Source organism: Gopherus evgoodei, chromosome 2 (genome assembly GCF_007399415.2).
Source record: "Gopherus evgoodei ecotype Sinaloan lineage chromosome 2, rGopEvg1_v1.p, whole genome shotgun sequence".
Lineage (NCBI taxonomy): Eukaryota > Metazoa > Chordata > Testudines > Testudinidae > Gopherus > Gopherus evgoodei.
In genome coordinates, this window is record NC_044323.1 from 71,025,638 (window position 1) to 71,053,163 (window position 27,526).

The 27,526-nt window shown below is 43.8% G+C and overlaps 1 protein-coding gene across 6 annotated transcripts; it reads left to right on the top strand.

Moving 5' to 3' along the window:
* On the top strand, positions 1 to 26,737 carry NR1D2 (nuclear receptor subfamily 1 group D member 2). 6 transcript variants are annotated; one of them, XM_030550960.1, is made up of 9 exons: positions 6,352 to 6,443; positions 6,607 to 6,877; positions 9,070 to 9,199; positions 9,812 to 9,900; positions 10,717 to 10,861; positions 12,375 to 12,976; positions 14,766 to 14,951; positions 20,333 to 20,543; positions 22,489 to 26,737. In XM_030550960.1, the coding sequence occupies exons 4-9, from the start codon at positions 9,823 to 9,825 to the stop codon at positions 22,683 to 22,685; spliced, it is 1,419 nt and encodes a 472-aa protein (XP_030406820.1). In that variant the 5' UTR covers positions 6,352 to 6,443; positions 6,607 to 6,877; positions 9,070 to 9,199; positions 9,812 to 9,822; the 3' UTR covers positions 22,686 to 26,737. The 6 variants fall into 6 exon arrangements, with proteins under 6 accessions (XP_030406818.1, XP_030406816.1, XP_030406820.1 ...); XM_030550959.1 differs by having other exon boundaries at positions 6,607 to 6,873; XM_030550961.1 differs by having other exon boundaries at positions 6,607 to 6,752.
* The last annotated feature ends 789 nt before the right edge of the window (positions 26,738 to 27,526 follow it).

The window sequence follows — 27,526 nt, forward strand, 5'->3', positions numbered from 1 at the left end:
AGGGGGAGCAGAGGGGACAGCCCTGTCCCGAGCGCGAGCAGAGAAGGGGCCCGCGCAGGGAGGGAAAAAAGGGAGGGAGGAGGTGGAGATGAGTCACATGGTCAGTGCCGCACTCTGTGACTCTCCTGTGTCTCGATCGCTTTTGTTGTAAAGGGGAGGAACCCGAGGAGCGAAGCAGCAGCAGCAGCCGTAGCAGGAGCCAGCCCAGCAGGAAACCTTCCCAGCCAGGCTCTTCTGCTGCTGCTGCTTTGCAGACACACACCCAGCCAGGGCTGGGGAAGAAGCGCCCCCACTGCAGAGACAGCCGCTGTACTGTGCCGGCTGGCGGGGAGCCTGGGGGCACATGTAGAGGGGCAGCAGCGAGGAGCAGGAGAGTCGGGGTGCTAGTCCTGCTTGGCCGCAGAGTACCGCGTCCCCCAATCGGGAGTTTCGCGGGCTTTAGTGCCGTCTCGTCTGAGGAGGAAAGTATGGAGGTCAATGCAGGTAAGAGACTTGCTAAGCTCAGCTGCTAGTACGGGGTGCTGGTGTGGGGCGGGGGGAAGCCCCAGGGTGGGTGCCTTGGAGTCAAGGGGGAGCGCGCTGTGTTGGTCACGGGGGGAATCCAGGGTGGGTGATCGGCGAGCCCCATGTTAGTGTCGGGTGGGTGGGTGAGTGCCTGACCGGGGAATGAGGGCGGCTGTCAGGGCAGCGTATCTAGTCAGTAGAGCGTCTCGCGTGTGGACTGGGCAGCTGCCCCCATGTTGTGGGATTTGATCCCCGGTGGGAGGGCTATTCCTAGCCTGTGAGGGTTTACAGCCACCCTTCCCCCCGCTGCTCTTGTCCCGTTTGTGTACTGGATGTTGGGGAACCTGGGTTGCTGTGGCTGCCTCCCACAGACTGATACGCGCTCCCCCCCGCCCCTTCCTTGCGGAGCCCGTGGCCAGTGCCTGCCCTTCCTCACATGGACCCGCTTGCCGAGCCATGTGTGCCTTCTGTTTACGTTCCGCGCTGCGTGCTCGCTTATTGGCCATGCGGGGCTGTGACGTAGCAATTGCATGATAGGGCTTGGGCGGGCTAGCGGGGTGGCTGCCGGCGCCGACACGTGAGGCCCGCAGGAGGCCGCTGTTTTTGTGACCTACATTCAGCGGGGGTGACGGGACGGGCGCGCAGGGGACACGTGCGCAGAGGAGGCCCGATCGCTGCGGCGCTTCTGACCACGCCTACCGGAGCGCCGGGGGGGAGGGGTCTGCACCGTTCTGACCCCGCCCCCACAGGTGTTCCAAGGTTGTTCCCGCTCGCCTTTTGGAGCGGGAGGCGCCGCCCCTAGGCGTTGCATTGCAGCCGGGGCGCGGGGAGGGGGTTCTTTTTCCTTTCGGAAGGGGGCGTGGCTAGAACCTTGGAACACGGGGGGCGGCTCCGTCCCGGTGGGGCGTGGTTAGAATGCCCGCAGAGTGGGGCTGGGGGTAGGGGGCCGCTGCCCCCTTCCATTCACCGGGTGATTGCGGCTGGGCAGGGGGCCGGGAGGAGAAGATGGGGCAGGGGAGTTGCCTTTGTTCCCTCCCTCGTTCCCTCCCTCCGACCCCCCCCACCGTGCCTGGTGCTTGCCCAGAGCTCTGGCCAGCAAAAGCGCTAGGTACTTAGGATCCCTGAAGTAGGGTGACCAGATAGTAAGTGTGAAAAATCGGGGGGAATAGGTGCTTATGTAAGCCCCAAATATCAGGACTGTCCATATAAAATAGGGACATCTGGTCACCCTCCCCTGGCATAGCGTTGAACCCCGGGCGGCAGTCTTACTGGCTCCTTGCAGCATAGCATGTTGTATTCGTGTGCCTGCCCATGTGATTGGAATGAAGACACGTTTAAAATTCTTTTCACGTGGACAGGCTCTTGCAACAGCAAGACTATAACAAGTGAAAGGGGCACAGACTCGCCTTCGCTGATGGTTGCGCTCACGTAATGAGCCCAGCAAGTCAGATGGCTGGACACGTCCAGATTACAGCGTGTTACACAAAAAGATCCTGGGTCCCACCTGAGCATATGGGAATTAGAACGTCTGTCTGGGCTTTATGGGAAGGTGGGGGCGTTCTGGCTTTACAAATATAGCAGAAAAGTAATTGCCACGTAAGGACTTAATAGCTCCTGCATCCTCCCTTAAAATAAATTGAGTGAAAAGGCTGGGTTTTATTATTCTATATATAATAGCGGCTGATTATGTAACAGCTCCTGTGGCTATAGTGAAAAACATTGGGCAGTGCTTTATGAAACAGAATTAAATTGACTTTAGAAGGATGCATTTACTGTGCCAGCAGCTAAATAACCCTTCGTGTGACTCTGCATCTAGAAATTATTTCAGCAAGAGCTGATAATTTAATGTGCCAGTTTTGCTATTTTCAAGACTGTTTCTTTGCCCTAGAATGGGATGATTCCCTTTTAATTGAACCTAAATGTGATAATCTTGTACAGTAGAAAAATTCTTCATAGCAAAAAGAACTGTTGACTTTCCTTTTTTTTGCCTGAAGTCTTCTCTTTGTACCCTATATCATTTTAATTATTTTCATTGTTAAACTTTTATGTCAAAGATGAAAGGCAGATAATCTAAACTATTGCAACAACAATAGAAACTGGTACTGAAATAGCATCTGGGTAGGCTGAACTCTGATTTTTGCAAAGATTTAATAATCTGCTGAAATATAAATAGCACGAGTCATCATTAAGAAGTTATATAACTTCCTGCTCAAAATACATGTTCACCGTGAGCTGGTGGTAGTATATCATTTGAAATTCTAAATTTCTTTCAGACTCCTTTGTGGCAATAACTAAAATGAGCATCCAGAACTAGTTTCACATCACAACAATTCAGTTTAGGATGAAATAAAATTCCTTTGTCTTCTATGTTAGCAAATTAAATTTTAAGAGTCAAGAAGTTTATATCTTGAGCGCTGACTTGTCCATACAATATCAGGACCTGCTGCTTCTGGGAAATGTGTTTTTCTGCACTGCATACATGGGTTTTCTCTGAAATGCAGCTATAACCTAGTACTTATAGTCAAATAGAAAAGAATATTAAAATCTGAGCAAAGGATTTCTGAGGAGCCACAGAATCTTCCAAGATAGTCTCAATTTTAATATATTTCTCAATAATATGACAGGTAACCAAGAAGTCCCTAGCATACAGAAATAGTTAGTATACCCAGTGGGTCTTAGATTTTTCAGTGGGGACTTAGGCACCTAATTGCCCAAGTCCAACATTTAGGCACAACTGGCTTTCACAGAACTAGGGCTTAGCTGCCACCTGATCCTGTAGCCGCTAAAGTCCCCAGGCATTCAAGTCTCCACTGATAAATTTCCCAAGCCACCTAGGTTTCTGTGGGTGGGCACCCGCAAATCTGCCTAAGGCCTGGCACTGCTGAGCAGCTCAGCACCTAATTCTGGCCCAAGCTCCAGCAGCATTCTTTTAAGCATAGGACCAGGCCTATGTGTCCCCCAACTGGTTAATATGGGGCTTATGTAATATTTTAGCGCTCCAGCAGCAAACAGGGAATTCCCTTGCCTTTCTCAGCTGCTGAGCCCAATCTGGGAGCTGTGGGAGCGGCTGCAGCATGCCCCTGTGGCCCACGGCTTCCCGCAGCTCCCATTGGCTGGGAACAGCGAACTGCAGCCACTGGGAGCTGCGGGTAGCTGTGCCTCTGGATGGTTAATGTAAACAAATGGTCTCGCAACCCGCCACAGGATTACTCTGACGGGCTCCACCACTGCAATAGGGCGTGAGGATGAGTCTCCTTCACTGGAGGAGACATGATCGTTTCTATATAGTACTGGGTGCAATTGCTTAGTGTTCCCCACTGTGATTAAGGCGGGAGGTCTCCTTTGATTGGCATTTCACTTTTTCTGCTTGGGCTCACAGGGAAGGAAGCATGCTTCCCTTCCTTTGTTAACTCAGTAATGTGACTTAATGTCAGGTACAACAGTAAGCAGGACACCCAGGGAAAACACGGGTCTGTCCTGTGAATTGCAGGACTCTTGGGCCATGTCTACAGTGGCATAGCTAAGATGCCATTTTTTTCATCACTGTAGAAACTCCACCTCCCCAAGTGACAGTAGCTAGGTTGATGGAAGCATTTTTCCATTGACCTAGCTGCATCTGCCCTGGGGGGTTAGGCTGCCATAGCTGCAGCATGCAGGTGTGTGGATTTTTCACACTCCTGGCCACTTTAGCTATGTCAAACTAAGTTTAAGCATAGGACCAGGCCTATGTGTCCCCCAACTGGTTAATATGGGGCTTATGTAATATTTTAGCGCTTCTTTGGTGGAATCTGGTGCACAGCTTCCATTACGATAACACGGCTTGTGTCAAGTGCCACCTCTCTCTCTCACACACTACACTGAAAACTTAGCTCTGGATGAGCTGATCTTTGCAATATGTATGGTTTATAATAATAACCCTACAGACATGCTGTTAAGGAATATACCAGGATTGCATTTCAGGACTTGAAAAGTAATCCCTGTAAGGTGCATACTTAAGTAAGCACTTGATATAGAATTCCACCTGAACAAAGTTTTGCTGAAGGACAAGGTAGAAGGTAAAAATCTTTTACATGGTGAATTAGAGATTTAAGTTTGAATTTATTTTAATGTTTTTACACCACTATTAAAAAGCAAAATAGGTCCAGTAAAGCTGCTACAGCAATGCTAACAGGTTTAATTAAATTTACAAAAGCAATAAAATTCCGAGTTTACTATCTGTCTTTGATTCTTGTGCCAAGTATTTCAATTTGTATGTTGCAGAGGATCACTCAGTGTTGTTGAAATTATTTATGTATCACAAAGGTATAATAGAGTAGTAGGACAGAGTGGTAGCATTTATCCTCAAATGTACTATAATTAACATAAGGCACTATGACCCAGGACCCACTGTACTGACTTAATGTGTTGAGCAAGCACTCCTTGTCATTTGTAGCTTTTACTGACTTAAGGCATATGCCTTATCTTATTCTGGTATGTAGTGAGTCATATGTAAAGGGGTCTTCCACAGCAGTACAAAGGGAGCGGAAAAGGAATTAAACAGAGTTTTTCAATAGCTTGAGTTTTGCCAATGAGCTTTTACATTTACCAGTTTTAGTGTGAAATAGCAAATACTTTGTAATGGCTTTTAAAACATTAGGTCTTGGAGATGACAGTTGACTTGGTTCTCAAAAGAAGAGTAAAGAATTGTTGTGTCCCTTGCGAAATCATTCCTTTGGCATATAACCTGGGGAAGGCACCATATGAAAAAACAAATCAGTTTCTGTGCCTGAAAGAGCGAAAGAAGCTGTTTTCTCCAAAAGTATCTCAAGAGTTTAGGACTAAACAGGCTCCCTGTTCTGCAAGTGGAAGTGCAGTGCCTTGCAAAGAGCCTGGCAACTGAAACTATATTTAAATGCGCTACAAAGAGTTGTAATGCACCAAGTGGTACTTAATATAAAAACAAGCCAGGACTGAAGTCCTTATCTTCATGCCCCATCCCCTTTCTCCATTACTGTGGACACCACCAACCTCCTCCCTCTCTCAGGCCTGTATCCTGGGTGTCCTCTTTCACTTTGCCCTTTCTCTTACCCTTATCTAAATGATCTCTGCTTCTGTCTCCATAACACCTCTAAGATCTAGTCTTTTCTCCCCATCCAATTTGCACCTCCTACCCTGAATTCCCTTCAGAACACTGCTTCTGAGATTAGGTTTTGATTAGGTTATATCCTCCCAGCTTTGAGTCCCTCCAGTGACTCCCCATCATCCACCACCTCAGATGCAAGCTTTTTACGCTTGCTGTTGATCCCGTCCTCTGCTCCCTCTTTTATCTAATCTCATTTTCCATTTTAGGAGGTCAGGTGTGAGGGCAAGGGAAGATGGGATGGAAGGGGAGGTCAGTCCTTGAAAGCTAATGGAAAGAAATGAGTTTGGGGGAGGGGTTTGAAAGAGGCACATGTAAAGACACATGGCATGCTGCGTCAGGTGGTGCTATGGTGACCAGATAGCAAGTGTGAAAAATCAGGGCAGGGTAGGGGGTAATAGGCAGCCATGTAAGAAAAAGCCCCAAATGTCGGGGCTGTCCCTATAAAATCAGGACATCTGGTACCCCTAGGTGGTGCCAGCTCAGGAAGTGGATCACTTGTGAGCTGGGTACGTAATTTGGTATTTCGTCATTACAGTCGTTGCTTTCCTTCTCCCAGGGAGTGTGATTGCTTACATCAGCTCTTCAAGCTCAGCGTCTAGCCCAGCCTCTTGTCACAGTGAGAGCTCAGAGAGTAGTTTCCAGTCATCCTCTTCGCCTGTCCCGTCTTCACCAAACAGTTCCATCTCCGAGAGCAGCTGTAACAGTAGGAGCAGCGAGGGTTCTGACGGCACGCCAAAGAAGGATCAGCTAGATGATGCCGTTAAAACAAGCCGGTCAAGTGCTGCTGGATTGACCAAGGGCCATGGTGGACTTACAAGTATGTATGTTTTGAGGTATTATCAGGCAGGTAAATATGCACTGTCATGCTCCACTGTCTCAAACTGATGGCTGGTCTTACCTGGCCTGAGGACATTCCCAGCCTTCATTCTGGAGACCACAATTTTCCCTCCACACTTAATCTCTAACTTCCTTCCTTCTAGACAGCGGTAGCTATGGTGCTCATCCTCTGGCCAAGATGTTGAGCAAACAGCCTCTTGCTAAACAGAAGCCACAACTTCAGCCTGAATCAGCCATCTTTCCAATCTTTTTTCAACCCTACTCCTTGAGCTCAAGCTCATCACCTCTGGTATGTGCCTGAGTTTTACTGATCCAGGATATGAAATGCACTGATGCCACTCCCAGACCTGGAACTGCTTCCTCACAGTGCAAAGTGGTGCCAACAGGCCATATTGTCCTTTGGCCCACAAGTAAGTTTAACTCAAGAACTCTCACTATTTTTTTTTTTTTATATATAAAAAGCCCCAGCAGTTTTGAAATTATGTAAGTGCTAAAACAAAGTCTGCTACAAGTCTCTCTTTGTGCTCCTTTCACTGAAACCTGGCCAAATGTCATTTTAAAAGACAGTTTAGTCCACAGGCTCAAACCTAGGAACAAATTCTTATTTCCATCAGTGTTTCTCTTTAATGATTATAGAGATCAGTGAAATCATTTTAAAAGTTTGTGTTATGGTAGCACTTAGGAATCCCAGTCAGGGCCCAGGACCTCACTGTGCTAGCCATTATACATGCACACAAGTTCCTTCACCAGGAACTACTCCAGACAGACACCAGTAAAACTGTGTTCAGAATGTGTGCGCTAAATTCCAGCTACGAGGGATTTTATTTTTTTTTAACCACAAATAAAATAAAATTAGAAGTTGGTATGGTCAGAACTACAGGGGTGCTGGTCGTTGCAGCTATATTGTAGGCTTCAACATAAGCACCGACTCCATGGGTGCTCCAGGGTTGAAGCACCCACGGGGAAAAATTGGTGGGTGCTCTACACTGACCAGCAGCCAAGAGCCCCGCCCCAGCTCACCTCTGCCTCCGCCTCTTCCCCTGAGCACGCCGTCCCCACTTCTCTGAGCACTTGCTGCTGCGAAACAGCTATTTTGCAGCGTAAAAAGCTGTAGGAGGGCGGGGGGAGAAGCGGGAACGCAGCACACTCAGGAGAGGAAGCAGGGAAGAGGTGAGGCTGGGGTGAGGGTTTGGGGAAGGGGTCCAATAGGGGCAGGGAGGGGGCGGAGTGGGGGCAGGGACTTTGGGGAAGGGGTTTGAATGAGGGCGGGGCAGGGGTGGAGTCAGTGCGGGGTGCGAGCACCCACCGGTGTGAGGAGAAGTTGGCGCCTATGGGCTTCGACTTGCTTTAGTTACTGTGTTTCTGCATTATATATTCTCTGATAATCAAAAGTTTAGCAATAAAGGAATTTTTAAAAGCAATCTTTACAAGCTAAAAGTGATCCCCAGTTGTTTTTTGTTTACAAGAATGTTAACACTGAATAGTGACTGCAGCGATATATGGATCAGAGAGTATTTCAATAAGTTTTTAATTTGAATTTAATTTTTATTTTCTTCTACCCAAGACAAAATTATTTTTGCCAGTCAAACTTTCTGGACAACCCTCCTATTCAGGGGCGCTGGAACAGTTTTTATAGTGGGGGTTCTGAGAGACATTGAACCAATCTGTAAACCCTGTATATGATGGAAACCACTTCAAGCTAGGGGATGCAGCAGCACCCCCAGCACCCCTGGTTCCAGTACCTATGCTCATGTTTTGTGTTTTTATGGAATTATGAAGCCAACACTAAAGTCTGATCATTGTACTTTAAACAACCTTCAAATTATTTAAAAAAATATTTTTCTCCCACCCAACCCTCACGCAAAATAAATAAATCCAAGATCTTAGTAAGACCTTTCCCCTCCTCTTCTGCTTTGTGAATTGTTTGGCAAACATGGAAGCACTCAACGGGACTGCTCATGTACAGAAAGCTGCTGGTGCACTTAAGTGTTTGCAGAATCAGCACGTAAGAACCTGAAAGTGTAATTGGCTATAAACAAAATTGAGACTGATTTAACTGATTTTTAGGGTGGGATTTTTCAAAAGCACTTAGCAGACCTATGCAGAGGACAAACATTCCTTTTCACAAAGGATTTCAAGATTGACATTTGTTCATGTTCTGTTTAGGGACTAAATCTGAACTTTAATGAAACTGCAGTCTCAGATGGCAAATGGTTCCACTGAAATTTTTCCAACCGGTTCTAGTGCTCAGCATTAGTCCAGCTCTGCTCCCCTGAAGTCACTGGCAGAGTTGGCAATGCTGAACTCTATGGAAAGTCCCATTCTTTACTGTCCAAGCTGGAACAAAACATGCAAAATATAAAGAGCATAAAAAGTGGCAAGCAAATTGGACTTAGAAAGTCCTTTCACCTTTAAGAATGTAAGGTCCTGTTTCTGCAAATGCATCCCAATGGGGAGGCTCTGCGTGGCTGTGAAGAACTGCCTGCATGGAGTCAATTGCAAGATGTGACCAAAGTTTTTATTAGTAAAAAGGGTAAAAATGACTTATTTGTTTGCAACATGTGATTTTGAAGTTAACAGTGTCTTTTAATATTTCTGTTTTTAAGAAAAGATCTTTATTCTCAGTTGGGGAAACTGCAACATTTATATGGGCTTCCTTGTCCTGATGGGAAGACAGATTGAGCCCAAACTTTGGTGACCTAGTTTCCTAAATGATCCTTTTAAAAATTCATAAATGTAAGCAGACTTTTTTTTCTACCATTGAGTGCAATGCTACTTTTATTAAAAATTCACTGTTATCCCAGTGTATGTGTGTTCTCCCCATTCTATCCAGCGATTCTTCCTAAATTAATCCCTGCTGAGTTGAGCAGGGTTTTCCTGTGTTCTTGTTTTTGCCTCCTCTCTTTCTTGTACATTGAACTGATTTGCAGTAGCTCATTTGCAAAGCACATTTTAGGGGGCAGAAGTGTATTCTATGGGTAGGGCTGCACTTGCAGTGGTATGTAGAATACATACACTGCATGCCCAGCTAGCACAGGTATGAATAGCAGTGGAGACAATGAGGCACTGCTTAGACAAGTAGAGTAGAGACCTGACTGAACCTTAGGGTATATAGTCTATGTGGCTCTCTATGTGCCCAAGCAGTGCCTCCCTATCTAGGCTGCAACGTAGTGTCCCACTGCAGAGCCTTTTCTCACTGCAGGGAAAGGCTCCAGCAGATCCGCACTCACTTTCACTGGGGTGTGTAGCTACATGTACCCTACATACCGCCACCAGTGTAGACAAGGCCTGTGAGGCAGAATGTTACCATTGGATTTTCATGCCCACTTTCTTCGGTTATATTTCTAGAATTTAATGGCATGGTCCTCCTGTGTAAAGTCTGTGGGGATGTCGCTTCAGGATTTCACTACGGTGTTCATGCTTGTGAGGGTTGTAAGGTAAAGTATAATAGTCTCCTTTCTGTTGTGGATGCCGACTAGTTTTCAAATCACTGGGCACTTAATAATTGGAATCATGGGGTAAGCCGGTGCTGATGTTGAAAAGTTAAATTCATATTAATCTAATAAAACATGAATCTGAGAAGTTTAAAAATATACGCAGGTTGCTTTAAAAAGACAAGCTGCTTGGGAATACACCATGCCTTCCCCTGGGAACAACTAAACTGGTGGCCTGCATGTCCACTGATGGATCAAAGGTCTGTTCTCAGACACTAGAACACCATGAATGGCCCATTTTGTGAAGGAGCTTTTGGCAATTATGTGAAAGCCATTTTCTTGAATGGAGGAGGTTAGACATTGTGCAAGAGTGGTCTTGTGGCTAAAATATGGGGCTGGGAGTCAGGAGAGCTGGATTCTATTTCTATCCCAGCCACAGATATTCTGTGTGATCTTGGATAAGTCACTTAACCTCTCAGCTTTGCTGGTTTCCCCCATCAGTTTAATGAGGATAATAATACTGAAAATCCTTGGATCTTAAGTTTTGACTGCTGGGGAAACTTTTAGAATTTATTGTAGTTAGAAAAACCAGTTTATTGTATTAATCCTGCCGTGTTCTTCCTTACATATTATGCTTCACTGTGCTAGCAAAACTGTCTGAGGGAAAAGCGGTCATGAGAAGTTGTAAGGTGCTATGAGTGGCACCTACTACTTATGGCTCTGAAAGTGTATATGAGGAAGTGAAGCTTACTTGCAAATGGCTGGATCTTGATAGAAGATTTGATCTGTATGGTAATGGGTTGTGTTTTTTATCGGCAGGGTTTTTTCAGAAGAAGCATTCAGCAAAACATCCAGTATAAGAAGTGCTTGAAGAATAACAACTGCTCTATAATGAGAATGAATAGGAACAGATGCCAGCAATGCCGCTTCAAAAAATGTTTGTCTGTTGGAATGTCAAGAGATGGTACGTTCCCGAATTGAATAATGACATTGTAAAAGTGAATTGTGCTGCGCATGCCTCCCATCTCAAAAGAGTGTGTGTCAAAGGTCGTAAGGAGGCAGAAACGGACAATTGAAGCCCGTTGTACTCGGATGCTAATGTTGTCCCTTACATGTGGATTAGCTAGGTCTTCTCACTGTGTGGCTGTACTGACCATCATATATAAAATAGCCAAGAAAGCCATCCCTTCTCTGAGCATCTGGAGTTGGGATTAATACAGTAGGACACACGACAGCTGCTAGGTGGACGCACTTGATGCAACAGTCTTAGTTTATTTTACTGAGTTAAACAGTATTTTAAGCTCCTCTGTGGGTATTAGGCTAGGTTTTGATCTCAGTTACACTGGTGTAAATCCAAAATAACATTCTTGGTGGCAGTGGGGTTATTGTGGAGTTACACTGGTGTAACTGAGATAAGAATCCGAACCCTCCTGTCCAATGTATTGCATACATTTCCTAGGTTTTATTTTTAAACTAGAGGAAATGGTGCCCAATCTAGCTCTCACTGAAGTCAGTGGAAAGACTTTAATAGGAGCTGGGTCAGGCCCATAGCACACTATCTTTTTATTGTCACTTCACGTTAAGGCTATTACAGAGAGTAGAGTTTCAGGAGTAAGTTTTCAGTGCAAGGAGAAAGCACAGAGCTGCACAACTTTCATGGTAACTGAAACTGCACCGCTAAATCTCCGTACGCCTCACCAAAAGTCTATCTCGTGCAGTGGTTTTCAGTGAGGTGCTGAAAAATGTAGATTGTTTGGCTTCCAAAGCACAAATTTAATTGAGCTGAGAACTTCTCCCCCCACCTCCACCTTTTTTCACTTTTTATTTCCCTCAGATTTGTACTGAAAAGGAACAAATTTAACACTCATTGGGCAAAATTAACCTAGAACTTTATTTAAAAGAATTGTGCTGTCATTCTGAGTATCATTGACAACAACCCCTAAGGGGCTGTCTACACTCAGGCTGGTACCTGATCGATTTAAGTAAACCAGTTTAATGAAATGCCAAACTCCTGGGCAAGCACACTTACATTGGTTTAAAACTAGCCCTACAGATGTAAACTAACGTGATATAAACCAGGTTTAAATCAGTTTCCGAGTGTCCACAGACAAAGTTGCACTGATTTAACGACATCAGTTTTGAAGCACACATTTGGGTGCAACTGTGTGTATAGACCAGGCCTAGTTTGGAGTAACCAAGAAAAGGGACATAAAAATAACACAAAAGTATCTGTCACTGCCTTCATTTTACATATAAACAGTGGTGCATAACATGATCTTGGACCCGATTCTAATCTGACACCAGCTTTACACTGGATTAACATTAGTGGAGTTACTGCTGATATATAGCCATGCAGATGAGATCAGGATTAGTGCCCGAACATAAAAAGGCAAGAGTATCAGTTTTGTGTGTAGTGGTTTTCATAACTGAATTTGGTGTGCACCTGTGTAACTAAAACCTTTTTTTTTCTTCCTTAGCTGTTCGATTTGGCCGCATTCCTAAACGTGAAAAACAGAGGATGCTGATTGAAATGCAAAGTGCCATGAAGACCATGATGAACAGCCAGTTCAATGGTCACTTGCCAAATGAAACATTAACGGAGCATCAGGAGCAAACGCCCCCATTGTCTCGAGAAGCGCTTACATCCAAACCCCAACAAGAGGTGGAAAACATCAAAAGTCCATCTCCTCCTCCTCCCTCTGATGTGAAGGACGAAGTGATTGGTATGGTGACCAGAGCCCACAAGGACACCTTCATGTACAACCAGGAGCAATCCAAAAACCCAGCTGAGGCCAGGCAGCCACAGAGCGGGGAAAGAATTCCAAAGAACCCTGAGCAATATAGTTTGACTAGTGACCATTGTAGCAGTGGGCTTAGTGACACCCATTATACCGAGAGTGAGCAACATCTTGCTGGACAGTACAAAGGGAGAAATGTAATGCATTATCCAAATGGCCACTGTATGAACTTTACCAATGGTTATATTCAAAGAATGTGTGGAAGGATCCCAGAAGATGGGTTTTCGGCAAATGAGAACATGAATGTTTACTCATGCAACACTGGAGAGAGAATGCACCTGGTACAGTAATGTCTGTTGTTGCTGGTTCAGAGAGACTTTTTTGCCATGTGTTTTTAATGATCTATAAATACAGATTGGGCTAAGTGTAGCCCCAGAATCAGTGAAGTTGCACACAGATGAATTTGGTCCAGATAGCACCCAACAGAGTTTAGGGCAAAGAACTACTAGAGATCAACGGCTTATACTGGGTATGGGATTTGAAATCAAGCAATTGAGATGGTTCTTCTAACAATGCTTTTAGCTGTCAGATAGTCTGTTTTCAGCTAAAGCACATAAAATATATAGTTGAAAATCAGGTAACAGGAGGTTTCTTGGAAAAGTGAGCCCTATGAATCAGTAGGTCCTTTTGCACCCTTTTTCTCTTGGTGACACACTAACTTGAAGTGTATGTTAAAAAGTATCCAAACACAAGTTCTGAGGTGCAACTTTGGACACCTGGAAGTCAGTGACGACTTCAGTGGGGTCAGGATTTCGTCCCTAGAGTCAATCTAGTTGATTTAAATCTCTTTTTACCAGGGTCTTTTGGTACTTGCTCATCTTGTCAGACAGGTCATTATTTTATTTTATTTTTATTAGGGCTAGGTTTATTTATTTTATTTGAGATCAGGTGTTTTTATGGAAACTACTTCAAACATTTGGATTTGGAGGCTTCTGGGCTGTCCACAACAAACCTGTCCTTCTACCCCTACAACAATTTAAACGCTGAACCAGTGATAGGGTTTACAAGGACGGGTCCCTTCCTTTCTTTATCCTCACTCATCCAGGACTGTCCAGTAGCAGCAACATACCAGAAAGCATTTCCTTGTTGCAGCCTCTTTGATCACCCTAATTGACTTAAGTCAAGCAACAATGCTGCATATTTCCCTCCCTTTGCCCCATTTTTAAATAAGCCCTCCCCCCTTACCTTGCAGTAGCTGCCTCTTTTCCTTAAAGTAGACTCTCTCTCTTTGCCAGATGGAACAGACTGCGGAGGGGGAACATAGGAAATAGTCCAGTTCTTGTTCTGTGATGCTCCTTAATTGCAAAGCTTGAAGTAGAAATTGGCTAAATGTTTCTACCTCCTAGTTTCTGGCGATCCTTGAAGCTTTTCTCAGCTCCCTGAGAATCACCTTATTTGTAAGCTCTTTAGGGCAGGGATTTCTTTATTATGTGTGGCCAGTGCCTAGCCTAGTGGGGCTCAGCCCTCCAGTTGTGGCTGTAGGCCCTGCATGTTACTAATAATTCTCTGTCTTGCTAGTCTGCCTAGATTTCAGACAAGACTGGTGTATCATGGTTACTCTCCTAAACGCTGAGCAGAGCTTGCTCGACACTGGTGTTTGTCTTTTTCTGGAGTTTGTCACAGCTGTCCCTGAGATACCAACAGGATGACAGCCAGTGTCTGAACATGCTTTCCTATCAACATTCTCTTCCCCGCCCATTCCAGGAGTAAAAGGGCAGTTTAGATTCTTTGATCCTGGTTTACAGTGGAGTAAGTGAGGGCAGGTTCAGGGATAACTAGAAGCCAGAGAGAGTGAGATCAGAAATGGGGTGTTCAATTTCAAGTCCCTGCATGGTAGCAGCTTTCCCTAATTACGTTGTTGGAGCAGCCAAAGTTAGCAAAATTTTAAACTGATATTTAATGAAGCTGCATAAAATATCCCTGGTACTTAACTAATGAATATTCCTATTTAACTGTTGTATATGATTAGCATGATGGTGTCCTAAACAACGAGTATGCTTCTTTCAAAGATTGGTTAAAATGTGGAATATAATTTGAAGAGGGATTTTTTTCTGTGTGTGTAAATTCTAGGTTTGTCCAATGAGCAAGACTCCCTTTGTGGACCCAAGTAAGACTGGCCATGAAGTCTGGGAAGAATTTTCTATGAGCTTCACCCCTGCAGTGAAAGAAGTGGTGGAGTTCGCAAAACGCATTCCAGGGTTCCGAGATCTTTCCCAGCATGACCAGGTCAATCTTCTAAAGGCGGGGACCTTTGAGGTGAGAATCACAGTAAATGCCTTGCCAACATTCTTCATGCTTTAGATGTTAGGCTGACTGTGCAGCAATCTTATTAATACAGATGCATGTGTCTCGATCTGGAATCAGACTTCCCCCAGGGTATGCAATTGCTCCATTAGAGAGATGGAGCCAGATCCTCAATGGGTATAATGGTATATAACCATTAATGTCACTAAAGCTATCGTAGGTTATACAAGCTGAGGATCTTGTTCACATCTGGAGCCTGTTAACTTCACTTAAGCCCTAGCAGTTTTGTGTCAGCTCAGCAAAACCTTTCAACCAGAAACCCTTTTCCCAGACTTAGACAGCTGAGAACCTTGCTCCACCTCCTCCCTCACCCCAAACTCATCATTTGTTTCTTTTAAATAGCTACCTGTTGCTTAGCCTAGAACTAGGGAGCAGTAGGGAAGGCTGCAGGCATTAACCTTGCTTCTGTGGGTCTAATCTGAAACATTCATCCCACAGAGGCTCATGTTCTCTGTTCTGCACCTGTTTCCTCTGCTGCCTGAAGTCTCCTGCAGAAAGACCTGATGAGGCTAGAGTGATTCCATCTGCACAGGAGTTCCTCTGGTGGTGACGAGGAGTACTGCAGTCACTGGAGATTCCAGTATCCCCTGGTGTCACTAGCTGGAACTTTACTCAGCAATACAGTAGCTACACTGTAGACACTACATAGTGTCTACAATGTGGCTGATAGTTGGGTCATTAGTAGTGGGCCTTAGCACCACCAGCTCTTTATGATAAGTCGTGCTTGCATATGGTCATTATGTACTGTATGTAAATTGGTATCAGCTGGTTAATAATGCAAGGACTTCTGATGTGGTGTCAGTGTCCCTCACTTGATGACCTTTATTTAGGGGCCTGTCCTTCTCTGTGTGTGATGCACACTATTATTAGTGGAGTTAAGCTTGCATGATTGGAGGAGACCTGACCCCACAGAATTCAAGGTCTCGTTCAGACAGTTCTGTAACACTTATTTTTAAACAAGGATATGGGACTGTGTGTTTACTTGCATTGAAGAAATCATTTTCTCCTGAAAGTTGTTGGGTCTCTTGCTTTCTTCACTCATAATGCATTAAATTGCACAGTTCTGGAATGGTCAATTGTTGGAGTGAGAGGCACATGTTACACTCAGAAACTCAGACCCAGGTCCTGGCATCCTCTGTGTTAGTTTCTCTTTACTTCTGACTGCTCCCCCTTCCAGTGCCCTGTCTTATGTTTTCATTACCATACTTGTACTTAGCCCTCACTATCACCTTTCCCCAGCACATCTTTTCCTGAAGTAACTATTAATATTCTTGCTCGAATTATACAAAAAGACTGATTTCTGTGTGAAAAATTCTACACGTTTTAGGCTCCGCTCACGTTCCACAGAGCAGAGACCATCATCAAGCTGGGGGGATAACTTAAAATAGAACAACCACATTAGCAAGTTTAAACCTTCCCTCTGGCACTTCAGCACCTGAACTAGTGAGCCCCATTCTTCTGTCTTCACACCAGTGATCGGCATCATCAATAAAATGTTTCCCTATGCAAAGGCACTCTCAACGTTCAGACATATCCTTGGAAAATAATAAGTAGCCCTGGCTGGCCACATGCTTACCTTTATTCCCTTGTTTATACAGAACAGTGTAATGAATAGCTGGATGTCAGTGGGGTGGTGCCAATGTCAAAAGGCCTCTGGGCATCTGACCAAAATTTAAAAGCAAAACCAAAATTACAATAGTTAAAAGAGATGAGCCAATCCCAGGAGTCACTGGAGCTGTTAATATAGATTGAAACATCAGGGAGCCAAATTCTCTAAGTACAGCCTCTCTTTGTGTATGTATAATCACTTGTGTGTCGTTTTGTGCTTGAGTACTTGTACATGAGCACAAATGAGATGCCTTCTAAGAAACAGTCATGCACAAGGACAAAGGGTTGAGGCCCCTTTTGAAAACACCAGTTTGACGTCATGTCTAAAATTCCTATGTGGAGTCTAGATTTTATTTTACACTCTGATTTTAGCTCTAGATCCTCCCTTGGTGTAAACAGGCATAGCCTCAAGCGCTTCAGTTGAACTGTGCTGGTTTACAGCAGCTCAGGAGTGGGCCATACGGTTTGAAGTCCAGAATTAACACCCTGTTCACCTAGAAGAGTCATTATTTTAGGCTAGTGACTCCACACTTCTGGGGCTCAATCCTGTGAAGTTCTGAGCATTTTCAGTTTCCAGAGAAAATGGTGGCGGCATGGGGTGTTCAGCACCTTACAGTGAAATTCCCCATTGCAGAAATCCAGCCCCAGACTTGTCCCCTGTTCATGGCCCATTTAAACTGTATTTTGAAGGCTTCATTGGTGCATAGGCTTCTGCAGGGTGCTTGTCATAACATTTCTTCCCAGATCTGGACCTTAGCGTCCAAAATATGGGTGTTAGCATGAAAACCTCCAAGCTTAGTTACCAGCTTGGACCTGGTAATTGCTGCCACCAGCCAGGAATTATACAGTGCCTAGCTCACTGTGGTCTCCCCAAAACCTTCCCTGGGGGACCCCAAGACTCACATTCCTTAAGTCTCACAACAAAGGAGAATAAACCATTTCCCTTCCCCCTCCTCCCCTCCAGGTGTTCCCTCCCTGGGTTCCTGGAGAGATATACAGAAGCAAGCTCCGTGAATCTAAACAAAGGGATTCCACCCTCCCTGCTTCAAGTCCTTGAAACACAAGCACCGAAAGATCTAACCTCTCTCCTCCCTCACCCAGAGGGTATGCAAAGTCAGGCTTAGTAAATCTAACAAAGAGATTTTTCCCCCTGACTTCTTCCTCCCACCAATCCCCTGGTGAGCTGCAGACTCAATTCTCTGGAGTCCCCACTAAAGAAAAACTCCCAACAGGTCTTAAAAAGAAAGCTTTATATAAAAAGAATGAAAAAGGACATAAAATGGTCTTTGTATCAAGGTGACAATATACAGGGTCAATTGCTTAAAGGAAAAAAATGAATAAACAGCCTTATCCAAAAAGAATACAATTTAACACATTCCAGCAACTACACACATGTAAATACAAAAAAAAAACAATATAAACCTATTGTCTTACTATCCTTGTACTTACAACTTGGAAACAGAAGGTTAGAAAACCTGGAGATAGAAAAATCACTCTCAGAGCCGAGAGGGCACAGACCCAAGACAAAGAACAAAGAACTCACACCCAAAACTTCCCTCCACCCAGATTTGAAAAAGTCTTGTTTCCTGATTGGTCCTCTGGTCAGGTGTTTGGTTCCCTGTGTTAACCCTTTACAGGTAAAAGAACATTAACCGTTAGCTATCTGTTTATGACAGTGCTAAAATTCACCACAACATATATTTCTTGGGTGTTGAAAGTGAACCCAAACATTATAGTGCTCCTGGGCCAGAGCCCTAAGGGTATTTAGGTGCCTAATTCCCTCTTTAGGCACCTGAGTCCACTATTTAGGTGCCAGTTACAACTTGTCAAAATCAGTGCTCAGCTGTTGCCTACCCACATAGAGTTTCCACCTGTAGGCGTGCGCAGAGCCACCTAGGTCCTGATGCTGTCCCACAGCTAACAAGCTGCAGCGAACCCTTGCTTAAACAGAAGCCTCCGTGGGTTTCCCCCTAACCGATATCCCCAGCGAGGCCCGCTCCAAGAGGCATTCTCAGAGCACACTTAAGATCCACTGCTAGTCATAAGAGACAACCGGGACGGGGTTAAGTTTGTGTGAGTAGGGCACTGCCCTGGGATGTGGGCGACCCAAGTTCAGATCCCTGCTCCAATAAATAGCTGATAAGTGGAACAACTTCAAGAGGAGAGATTGAGCAAGTCCCCAGAAAAGCCAGGAGCCTGGTGGTTAGGGCAGGCACCTGGGATGTGGGTGATGTTGGTTCATGCCCCTGCTCCAAATCAGGTCAAGCAGAAGCTTGAAATCAGGCCTCCCGAAGCGCAGATAAGTGCTCTAACCATTGGGCGATCGGCTTTGTGAGGGTGTGGCTTGTTTTCTACGAGAAAGGTCTGGGTTTGGGCTGCTGAGGCATGGGCTGACCTGGCTTAGGTGCTTAACTCCAGGAGAGGGGCCAGCTGAGAATCCTGAGCTGAAGGACATGCCTAGCTCTAACCTGTCAGTTAGTTGCCTAAGGCCCAGATCAATAGGAGTTAGGCACTTGAATGCCTTTGTGGATCTGGTCCTAAGACCCTCCCCTGCCAGCCCCCAATACAGTATTTTGCACCAGGCAGCTTCACACACAGCTTGCTGGCCTCCAAGGATCCATTTCCTAAGGACCTAACCTTGCATTGTAGAGGTGCCCTGGTGCTACCAACAGTCCCTGCCCAAAGAACTTACACACTAACATAAGACAAGAGATAACACATAGATACAGCCAGATGGGGGCGGGAATGCAAGTAAACAGTAAGACAGTACTCGTCAGGATGACTGGCAGTCTCTGCACACCAGCAGCCAGTTTTGTTTTTGAGAGGGGTAGGGGTGGGAATAAAGGCCATAACACAAAGTAAGTTGGATGTTTTAAAATGAAGTTGGTTTTAGTTTATCCAAGTCAGAAAGTGGCAGTTCTGCACATTATATTTAAACAATGGAACATGTCAGGAGTTGTTAAACGTTGAGCAAATGGAATCTTACTAACCATTCCACACGGAAAAGCTTCACAGTGCAGCTGAGAACAAGGAGGCGAAGTTTGGCAGTTGTAAATGCTCAAAAAGAGATGCCGATACCAAAAATATATCCCCAATTGGTAGCTACAGACAAGGTGTAATTTCAAGCTCTGTTGTGTTAGTCTTTCCAAGGACACACATTCTGTTCTTTTCCACCAGGGCTCACTAACATTGCCAGTGAAAACCCAGTAGTGGCATGATACTTTTACAGACAACACACCATGGGCAGATCCTCAGCTAATATAAGTCACCATAGCACCATTGAAATCAGTGGAGCTATTCCAGTTTACTCCAGAGGAGGATCTAGCTTGATACCGTTACTTGCTGCTCTCACATACAGGGCGAAGAGAACATTTCTTCTAATACCATGAATATTTTTGTTTGCTCAGTAGCTATGAACAAGTCCTCACAGTGATGCATTTGTGAATAGTGTTTTCTTTATGGCTCAGGATGTCTGAGGCTTAGCTTTTAGCTCTGCTATCCCTCCACCCCCTCCCCTGCCCCTATCAAACAACAGCTAATTTTCCTTATTTTTCCAGAGTTCAGGGAAGTACCTTGCATCATTCTTTAGAGCTAAGTGGGGTACTGCCTATTTCTAATCAAGATGCTAAGTGATAGGAATGGACTATTTGAGTGTTGTAAAATTAGTTTATTTTCTCTTAAATCTATACAAATCTGCCTATATTTTCCTTTCTCTCTTTTGCCAGGTTTTAATGGTACGGTTTGCGTCTTTATTTGATGCGAAGGAACGTACTGTCACCTTTCTTAGTGGAAAGAAGTACAGTGTGGATGATCTGCATTCAATGGGAGCTGGCGATCTACTCAACTCTATGTTTGAATTTAGCGAGAAACTAAGTGGCCTGCAACTTAATGATGAGGAAATGAGTTTGTTTACCGCAGTTGTCCTGGTCTCTGCTGGTAAGGAAAGAAAGTTAATCTATACCTTTGCCAAACATTGAATACAGTTGTCATTAGCGTGAAGGCCCCTGTAAAATATATACATTAAGCGCCAATTAAGTTGGCTTGAAGGATTTAATGGGCCTTCTCTAAATTCCTGGCAGCCTGTAGTTAAAACTTTTACAGCTCTGGCAAGGGGGAAAAACAGTTCTGATTTGCAAATGTTTAGGACTTTCCTGCTATTACTCTGGAACCCAAACTTCTGTTTAAAAGAAAAGAAAAATATCTAGCTTTTTCTGCTGCTGTCTCACTGCTGTAGTAGAATATCCTTTCTGAAAAGTGTCAGCAGCCAGACAAGTAATAGGTCAAGAGTGGGAACTATGGGTCTGATTTTCCCCTCACTCATGCCAGTTTTACACAGGTGTAACTTGACTTCTGGGAAGCTACTCCTGACTTAGACCAGTGTGGGTAATTGGAGAAAAAGGCGTCTTTTTACCTCAGAGATATCTTCAAAGCCTGGTACATAGTTTAGTAGTTTGGGTAAGGTCTCAATCCTGCAATTGGATTGGAACCTGTATTAGCAATAGGGTTTAGTGAACCATACCTTGTGCAGTTGAAGAGCCCATCAAATCTTTAAAAAGATGAACAACCTCAACTATTGAAATCAGTGGGAATTGAGGACACTTAGTTCTTTGCTGGCGCTGACCCAGTTTTTCTAAAGTTGTCACTTTTAGTCTGTCTGGGACTTGACTAAATACTTTAAAGACCATCAAATTGTGTTTTCTGCTACTATAAAACGCTAAAATATCAGAGTTGAGATTTTGGCCACAGGTTTTATTCCTGCCACATCCCAAACTCTCAATAGGGTTCTTAGTATCACTGGGAGTTTCCAGGGTGCAAGGCATGCAGGACTGGGCCCTTAAACAATTCCCAGGTTATTGATTTTTGAGTTCACCATCAGACCTAGCAATTCATTTTCTAAGGGCCACATGGTAAACTACTTACTCACATGGGTGAGCAGTTACTCACTTGAATGGTCCCACCAGTGAGCTAGCCAATACATAAGAGAAGCTGGAGCAGTGGCCATGCCTCCCTTCCCATCCACCTTTGGGATTCTGCATGCCCCAGGAGGGTAGGGAGGGAGCAGTCCTTGTGCTCTCAAGTGTACAAGGGCTGCATTTCTGCCTGGTCCCATACCTGTGCCATGTGCGTGTGGGGGAGAAGGCTCCTTATATGCTCTCACAAACTGTGCGCCCACGTTCTGTATTTGAGACAGGCAGAATCTGTGTGGAATATTTTTTCTTGAAAAAGGGAAGGATGTTGAGACATGTAGATAGTAAACATGTTCTGGTGCGGCAGTCTCCTGTGACGTGTTGTGTTATCAGTGCTTGCTAACTAACTATAACCTGAGAAAGGGCCCAGGCCTGTAAAGTGTTGAACTTGCTCTGCTTCCATTCATCGGTGGCTGCTGAGGGCAACAAACACTTGGCTCAAATAGCTTCTCCAAGATGATTTTCAAAAACAGGACCTTAGAGTTAGGCCCTTAAATTCTTTCTTAGACCTGATTTTCTGCAGTGCTGAGCACTTGCGGTTCCTGTTGAAGTCAGTGGAAGCTGCTGGGTGCACAGCACCTCCAAATTTTAGTCTACTTTCATTATGCAGCTAAGGCCCTGATTCAGCAAAGCACTTTAGCACATATTTTACCTCAAGCATGTGCTTAAATCCATCTCTCTTCAGTAAAGTACATAAGTGCTTTCTTTGCTTTGCTGAATCAGGCTGTCTGAGCTTTGCAGAATCAGGGTGTAAATAGGGATGTGGGGAGACTCGCTTGCGGCACCAGGGTTTGAAAGTCTTAGCTTACATTTTTTCCTGTATTCGTTGATTTGGACAACTGACTTTTGATCTGCAAGCTATGCCTGCCTGCCTTTTCTCCCACCCTTTTTTCCCCCTCTCCCTTTCTCTTTAGATCGATCTGGAATAGAAAATGTTAACTCTGTGGAGGTGCTGCAGGAGACACTAATTCGTGCACTAAGGACCTTAATTATGAAAAACCATCCAAACGAAGCCTCTATTTTTACAAAACTTCTTTTGAAATTACCTGACTTGCGTTCCTTAAACAACATGCACTCTGAGGAACTCTTGGCCTTCAAAGTTCACCCATAGGCCTTTAGCTCTTATTTATACATGAACTTGACTCATGTTAAGCTATATATTTTGTGCTAAAATACTTATTTATATGTTTGTACAACTTGTTGGAGAAGAAAACCTCATTGACTCTGAGTGATTGGTAGATATTCCGTAACCCTGCAATAACACTTCAGAGTGAGTACTTTCAGTGGTTAGCAATGTGGCATTCAGAGTTCGTCAAGATACCCAGAATCATCAGTATGTTGACTGTTCTGTTTTTCACTCAACAGAAAGACCTGTCAGCTTCCGCTGGTGAAAAGCAAAAGCATAGTAGCTGTGTGGGAAATGAGAGAAATGACAGCTGGGCTTTCTCATTTCTAACTCATGTAGTCCTACTTGTCTGGAAAGCTCTTATTAATTCACTCACAGTTTCACTGTTCTTACTCCATGAAATTTCATAGAATATTTCCAGTCTACGTCATCATTTAGTGCACATACACATGCCATCTGTATATAATGTAAATACATACATAGTTGGTGTTAATGACTATACAAAGTACAGAATTGTTTGTGTATATATATATTTGTGTATGTATATAAATTGTTCTACATAAAAATATAGACATAATTTCTTCACAATATTTTAAACTGTGAAGGCATTAAACTTGCAAAAGCAGGTGATCTATGGAAAGAATCAAAATAGATGCACTTTGTCTCTTGCTGAACTAATTATCTGACCATTTATAATTTTTAGAAAACAGCAAATTTGCATTGATATGCTATATTTGTTAATATAAGAAATACCGTGGCACCAGAATCGCAGTCAGGTCCAACTTTATAACGAGAACTATTAACTGAAAGAGAATTGTTCAGGGTACTAGTTAGATTGATTGATTGTTGCAGCTACAGTTCTTACCTTGTGCGGATAGTGGTTAAAAATCTGTTGGACACTATTCAAGCCTTCAGCACCGCTGATTACTGGATGAGCAACAGAATCCATCAATTCCTCCTCAAGAATCAAGGACAAATTTCAGGAAAAGTGTAGCCATCTAATATCCAGATTGCAGGTTTGTTTGGGGTTTCTTTTTTTTGTTTTTCTTTTTTTTTTTTCCATTTATATGTTCTGTGACCATTTCTTTCTTACACTACACCATTTGCTACTTGACTGCTAAATAAGATTTGACTACATAACTGTGAGAGACACCTTTGTCTTTTCATGTTATTTCCCCCCCAGCCTTAATATGTATATAAATACTGGAGCTGTATGCTTTTTAAAGACCATTTTTTGTGTACACAAAACAGGTGCACTCGATTGTTGGTTATCATGACTCGCTTAACAAAACAGAGAGTTTTGGGGGGTTGGGGCTCTATTTATTCCAGACACAAAAATTCCCAAACTTGAGGGTCTGTTTTGTATTCTGCTGCTTTCCACCCTAGAAAGGGGGTTCCTCATGGAGTTGGGTTTCTTCTGTTATACCAGGAAGTTACACCACAGACTTGTGATTTAAAGCAGTAATCTTATAGTCATGTTACTGTCATATAATGTGGGAGCAGAAAATGCTCTTTTTAACTTCATGTTTAGTTGACTTATGTTCAAGTTTGACCCTCTAAGGTCTTAAAATTGTGTAACGCTAACTGTTGTCAACTGATAGAGGGTTGTTGCTGAAGGGTTAATGTGATGTGTAAGGGCACAAGCCCGCGAACCTGATGGCAGAATTCCCATAAACCTTGCAGGTTCAAAACGCTATGGACCTGCTTCAAAGCCAGTTGAAGTCAATATGAGTCTTCTCAATGACTTCAGTGGGATTTGGATCAGGCCCTGGAGATCCAGTTCTGCACCATACAAGTCAATGGCGGTTTTGCCACTAACGGCAGTGGAGTGAGAGGAGGCTTGGGCTGCACTGTAGCATGAACATTGGGCCATCAGTTCTTACGCAAAAATCTCAGTTGAAAGTGATGAGTTCTGCCTAAAAGTGAATGGCAGTGGAGCCAGACTAAAGGGGAGCTGGGAAGAGTGCAGCGCTATTCTTGCTTTGCCAAAAAGCGGAGGGGCACAGCCTTTCCTTATAGCTCCCCCTCCTCCTCAGCTGGTGGGGTGAGAGCTCTCTTCCTGTTTCAAACTACTTCAACCACTGAAGAACACCCGCCCCCCGCCCTTTTAAAATGTTTTCAGCAGATTACATTTCTAGGGCATTTCCCCCTCATTTCTGTCAGCACTGCATCCAACCAATATTATTAGTTTTAGAGCTTCACTTGTATTCTAAAATGCACATTTATGAAAGGACACAAGTGCATCATTTGTTTCTGCAAGGAGTCAAGGTGGCTCTTTATAAACCCTATTTCAAAAGTGATGGTCAAACTAACCCCTGATTTTTGGCTTCTTATAGAGTTCTCTTTACCATCTCTCTCTCTCTTGCTCTTGCTCTTGCTCTCTCTCTCTCTCTCTCTCTCTCTCTCTTGCTCTTTTAAAACTTTTATTATTAAGCCTTTAGGAATGTATAACCAGGACTGTGTAAGTATCGCTTATTCAAATTTTAGTTAGTTTCAATATATATCCAATAGCTAGATATTCTGACTTGTGCAATTTCATTTGAATGAAATCTTCCTACATGTAATGCAAACAGAACTTATATCAGCTGGAAAAAAAACACCAGATTCATGCCAAAAGGTTTGATGAAAAAAAAGAAGCTATTCAAAATGGCTCCATAACTGAACTTCAAAAAAAAGTTACATTAGCCATGTCTTGTGAGCTCATTCTTTTACTGTGTCACTGGTTATACACTTGTTAAATGCTGAGATAATAGTCTTCAGGCAGGATACTTATAAGTACTGTAGATGGGACTTTGCGGAACGATTAATATAACGTACTGTATGAATTTATTGAAATGTTCTTCTGATTTTACAGGTTTAAAAAGATTAAATATGGGCATTATGTTAGCAAACAAAGCTGTTTCCATGCTGTTATATATCTCTATACGTGTAAAGTCTACATTGGGGAGAACCAGTACATATGCCAATGCACAGGGAATCAGAACGCCAACTGGTGTACGGTCAGTGGAGCTACACTGATTTACAGTGGCATAAAATACTGATTTTTCCTGCAAGGTGGATGAATGGTTGGTTAGTTGCAGATTTATTATTACAAACAGGGTAGGAGTAGCTTTCTGTCGGTTTAATACTAATTTAAAACCTCTTCACTGTATTGTAACTGAGTAGGGTACTTGGTTTGTTTTCTGTAAAACTAGTCTCAGGGAGACAAGTGCGCACAAAAGCAACTGATTAGCTTTGATTTTCCAATTTAAAATTTGCAGAATGTCAATTGAAGCATTCGTCATTTCAAGCTATCAGTTCTGGAGAGCTGGAAACACAATTTAAAGGGGCACTGTCAAACTTCCCTGAAGATTGTATAGCTGCTGCTGCTAAACAAAATAATCACACACACTAAAACCCCCCTTATTGAAAGAAAATAGAGAAAACTCTTGCTATTTGGCTTTGTGAATTTGGCAGTATTTTGTGTATTGGCACTGCTTGCCGTGTAGAGTGGCTGGCCACCAAATGCTTCAGTCCTGTAGTGAGCTCCTTGTGGTCTGAAACCTTTGCCCCCACAGAACCTTTGTGACTCCAGCCGTGTTCTGTGCTGGTGCAGGGACGGGGCCTGAGGGCAGCCCCTTGCAGAATCCCAGCCTTAGGCAGAGCACTTAAGCATGGGCCGTGGGAATCTCACACACAGCATCATGTGGGAGGGGAGGAGGAAGAGCGTGACAGAGTCCTCCAAAAGAGGCAGGGAACCAGATGAGAAATAACTTTTAACTCATTTGGAGAAAATAACTGGATTTCAAGTTGATGGTGCCCCTTCAAATGAGGATCTTGCCTTGACTTGGTCCCAAATTCTGATTTCCAGTTGTTCATGCACTAACAGAAATAAATGGTACCTTTTACAAGGAAAACGGATCTAATGTTGTAGTCAATATCTGGGAACAATGTATTAAAGTATAAATGGACATGGGCATAGACAGTATTTCATCCTGTTTCTGAACCGTCATCTAAAACTATGGGAGGTATGGAGAATAAAGATTATTTCTAGCCAACTGCTTTGTGGTTTAATTGTTAAACACTTACCAAAAGTAAGTGGAAGTAATCATTGCATCCTTCCCCGAAGGGCTTTCCAACCCCTTCATCTGTTTAGGTTGAAGTGAACACAGATGGTGACTCTCCTGAGAGTCTCTTGTCTTAATAAATTGTCCTCAAGTAACATCACCAGAGTCCACTTGTGTGCTGGTAAACAGGAGGAGAGGCAAATGAAATGTGTTAAAAGACATTGCAATTAACATGTACAGAAGTCCTGCCTTAGGTTGGTCACACTGTAGTTAAGGTTGAGATAGGTACTCCTTTCTGAAGCCCTGTTTTCAAACACTCAAGTTATTCCCCAGTTTACTTTTTAAGTTGTAATTGGTCAATATGTGTGTGTGTGTGTGTGTGTGTGTGTGTGCGCGCGCGCGTATTTATATATGGGAAAACCATAAAGGCATTTTTTTAGTTAGAGAAAAAACTGTGTTGAAAATGTCACTTTTTAATGTATTTTGAGGGGGTGGGTAAAGAGGGCCCTCTCAGGCCTCAAACCTGGCTTTGTTTAAAAAAAAAAAAAAAAATCACATTTAGCAAAATGCCCACTGCTTAAGGACTGTGGACCTTGTGAGGGTTACCAAAACATTGGTTAAGATTTCCAAGTTGACATCACCGTCCATTTACTGGTAACAGTTTAGGGTCAGCTTCAGTGCTCATGTGTAACTGTAAACACACAGCAGCGAGGCTGTGCACAAGTTTGAGTTAAGCCCCACACTTTAGACTTCCTCGTGGTGTGACAGGAATTATTCAGT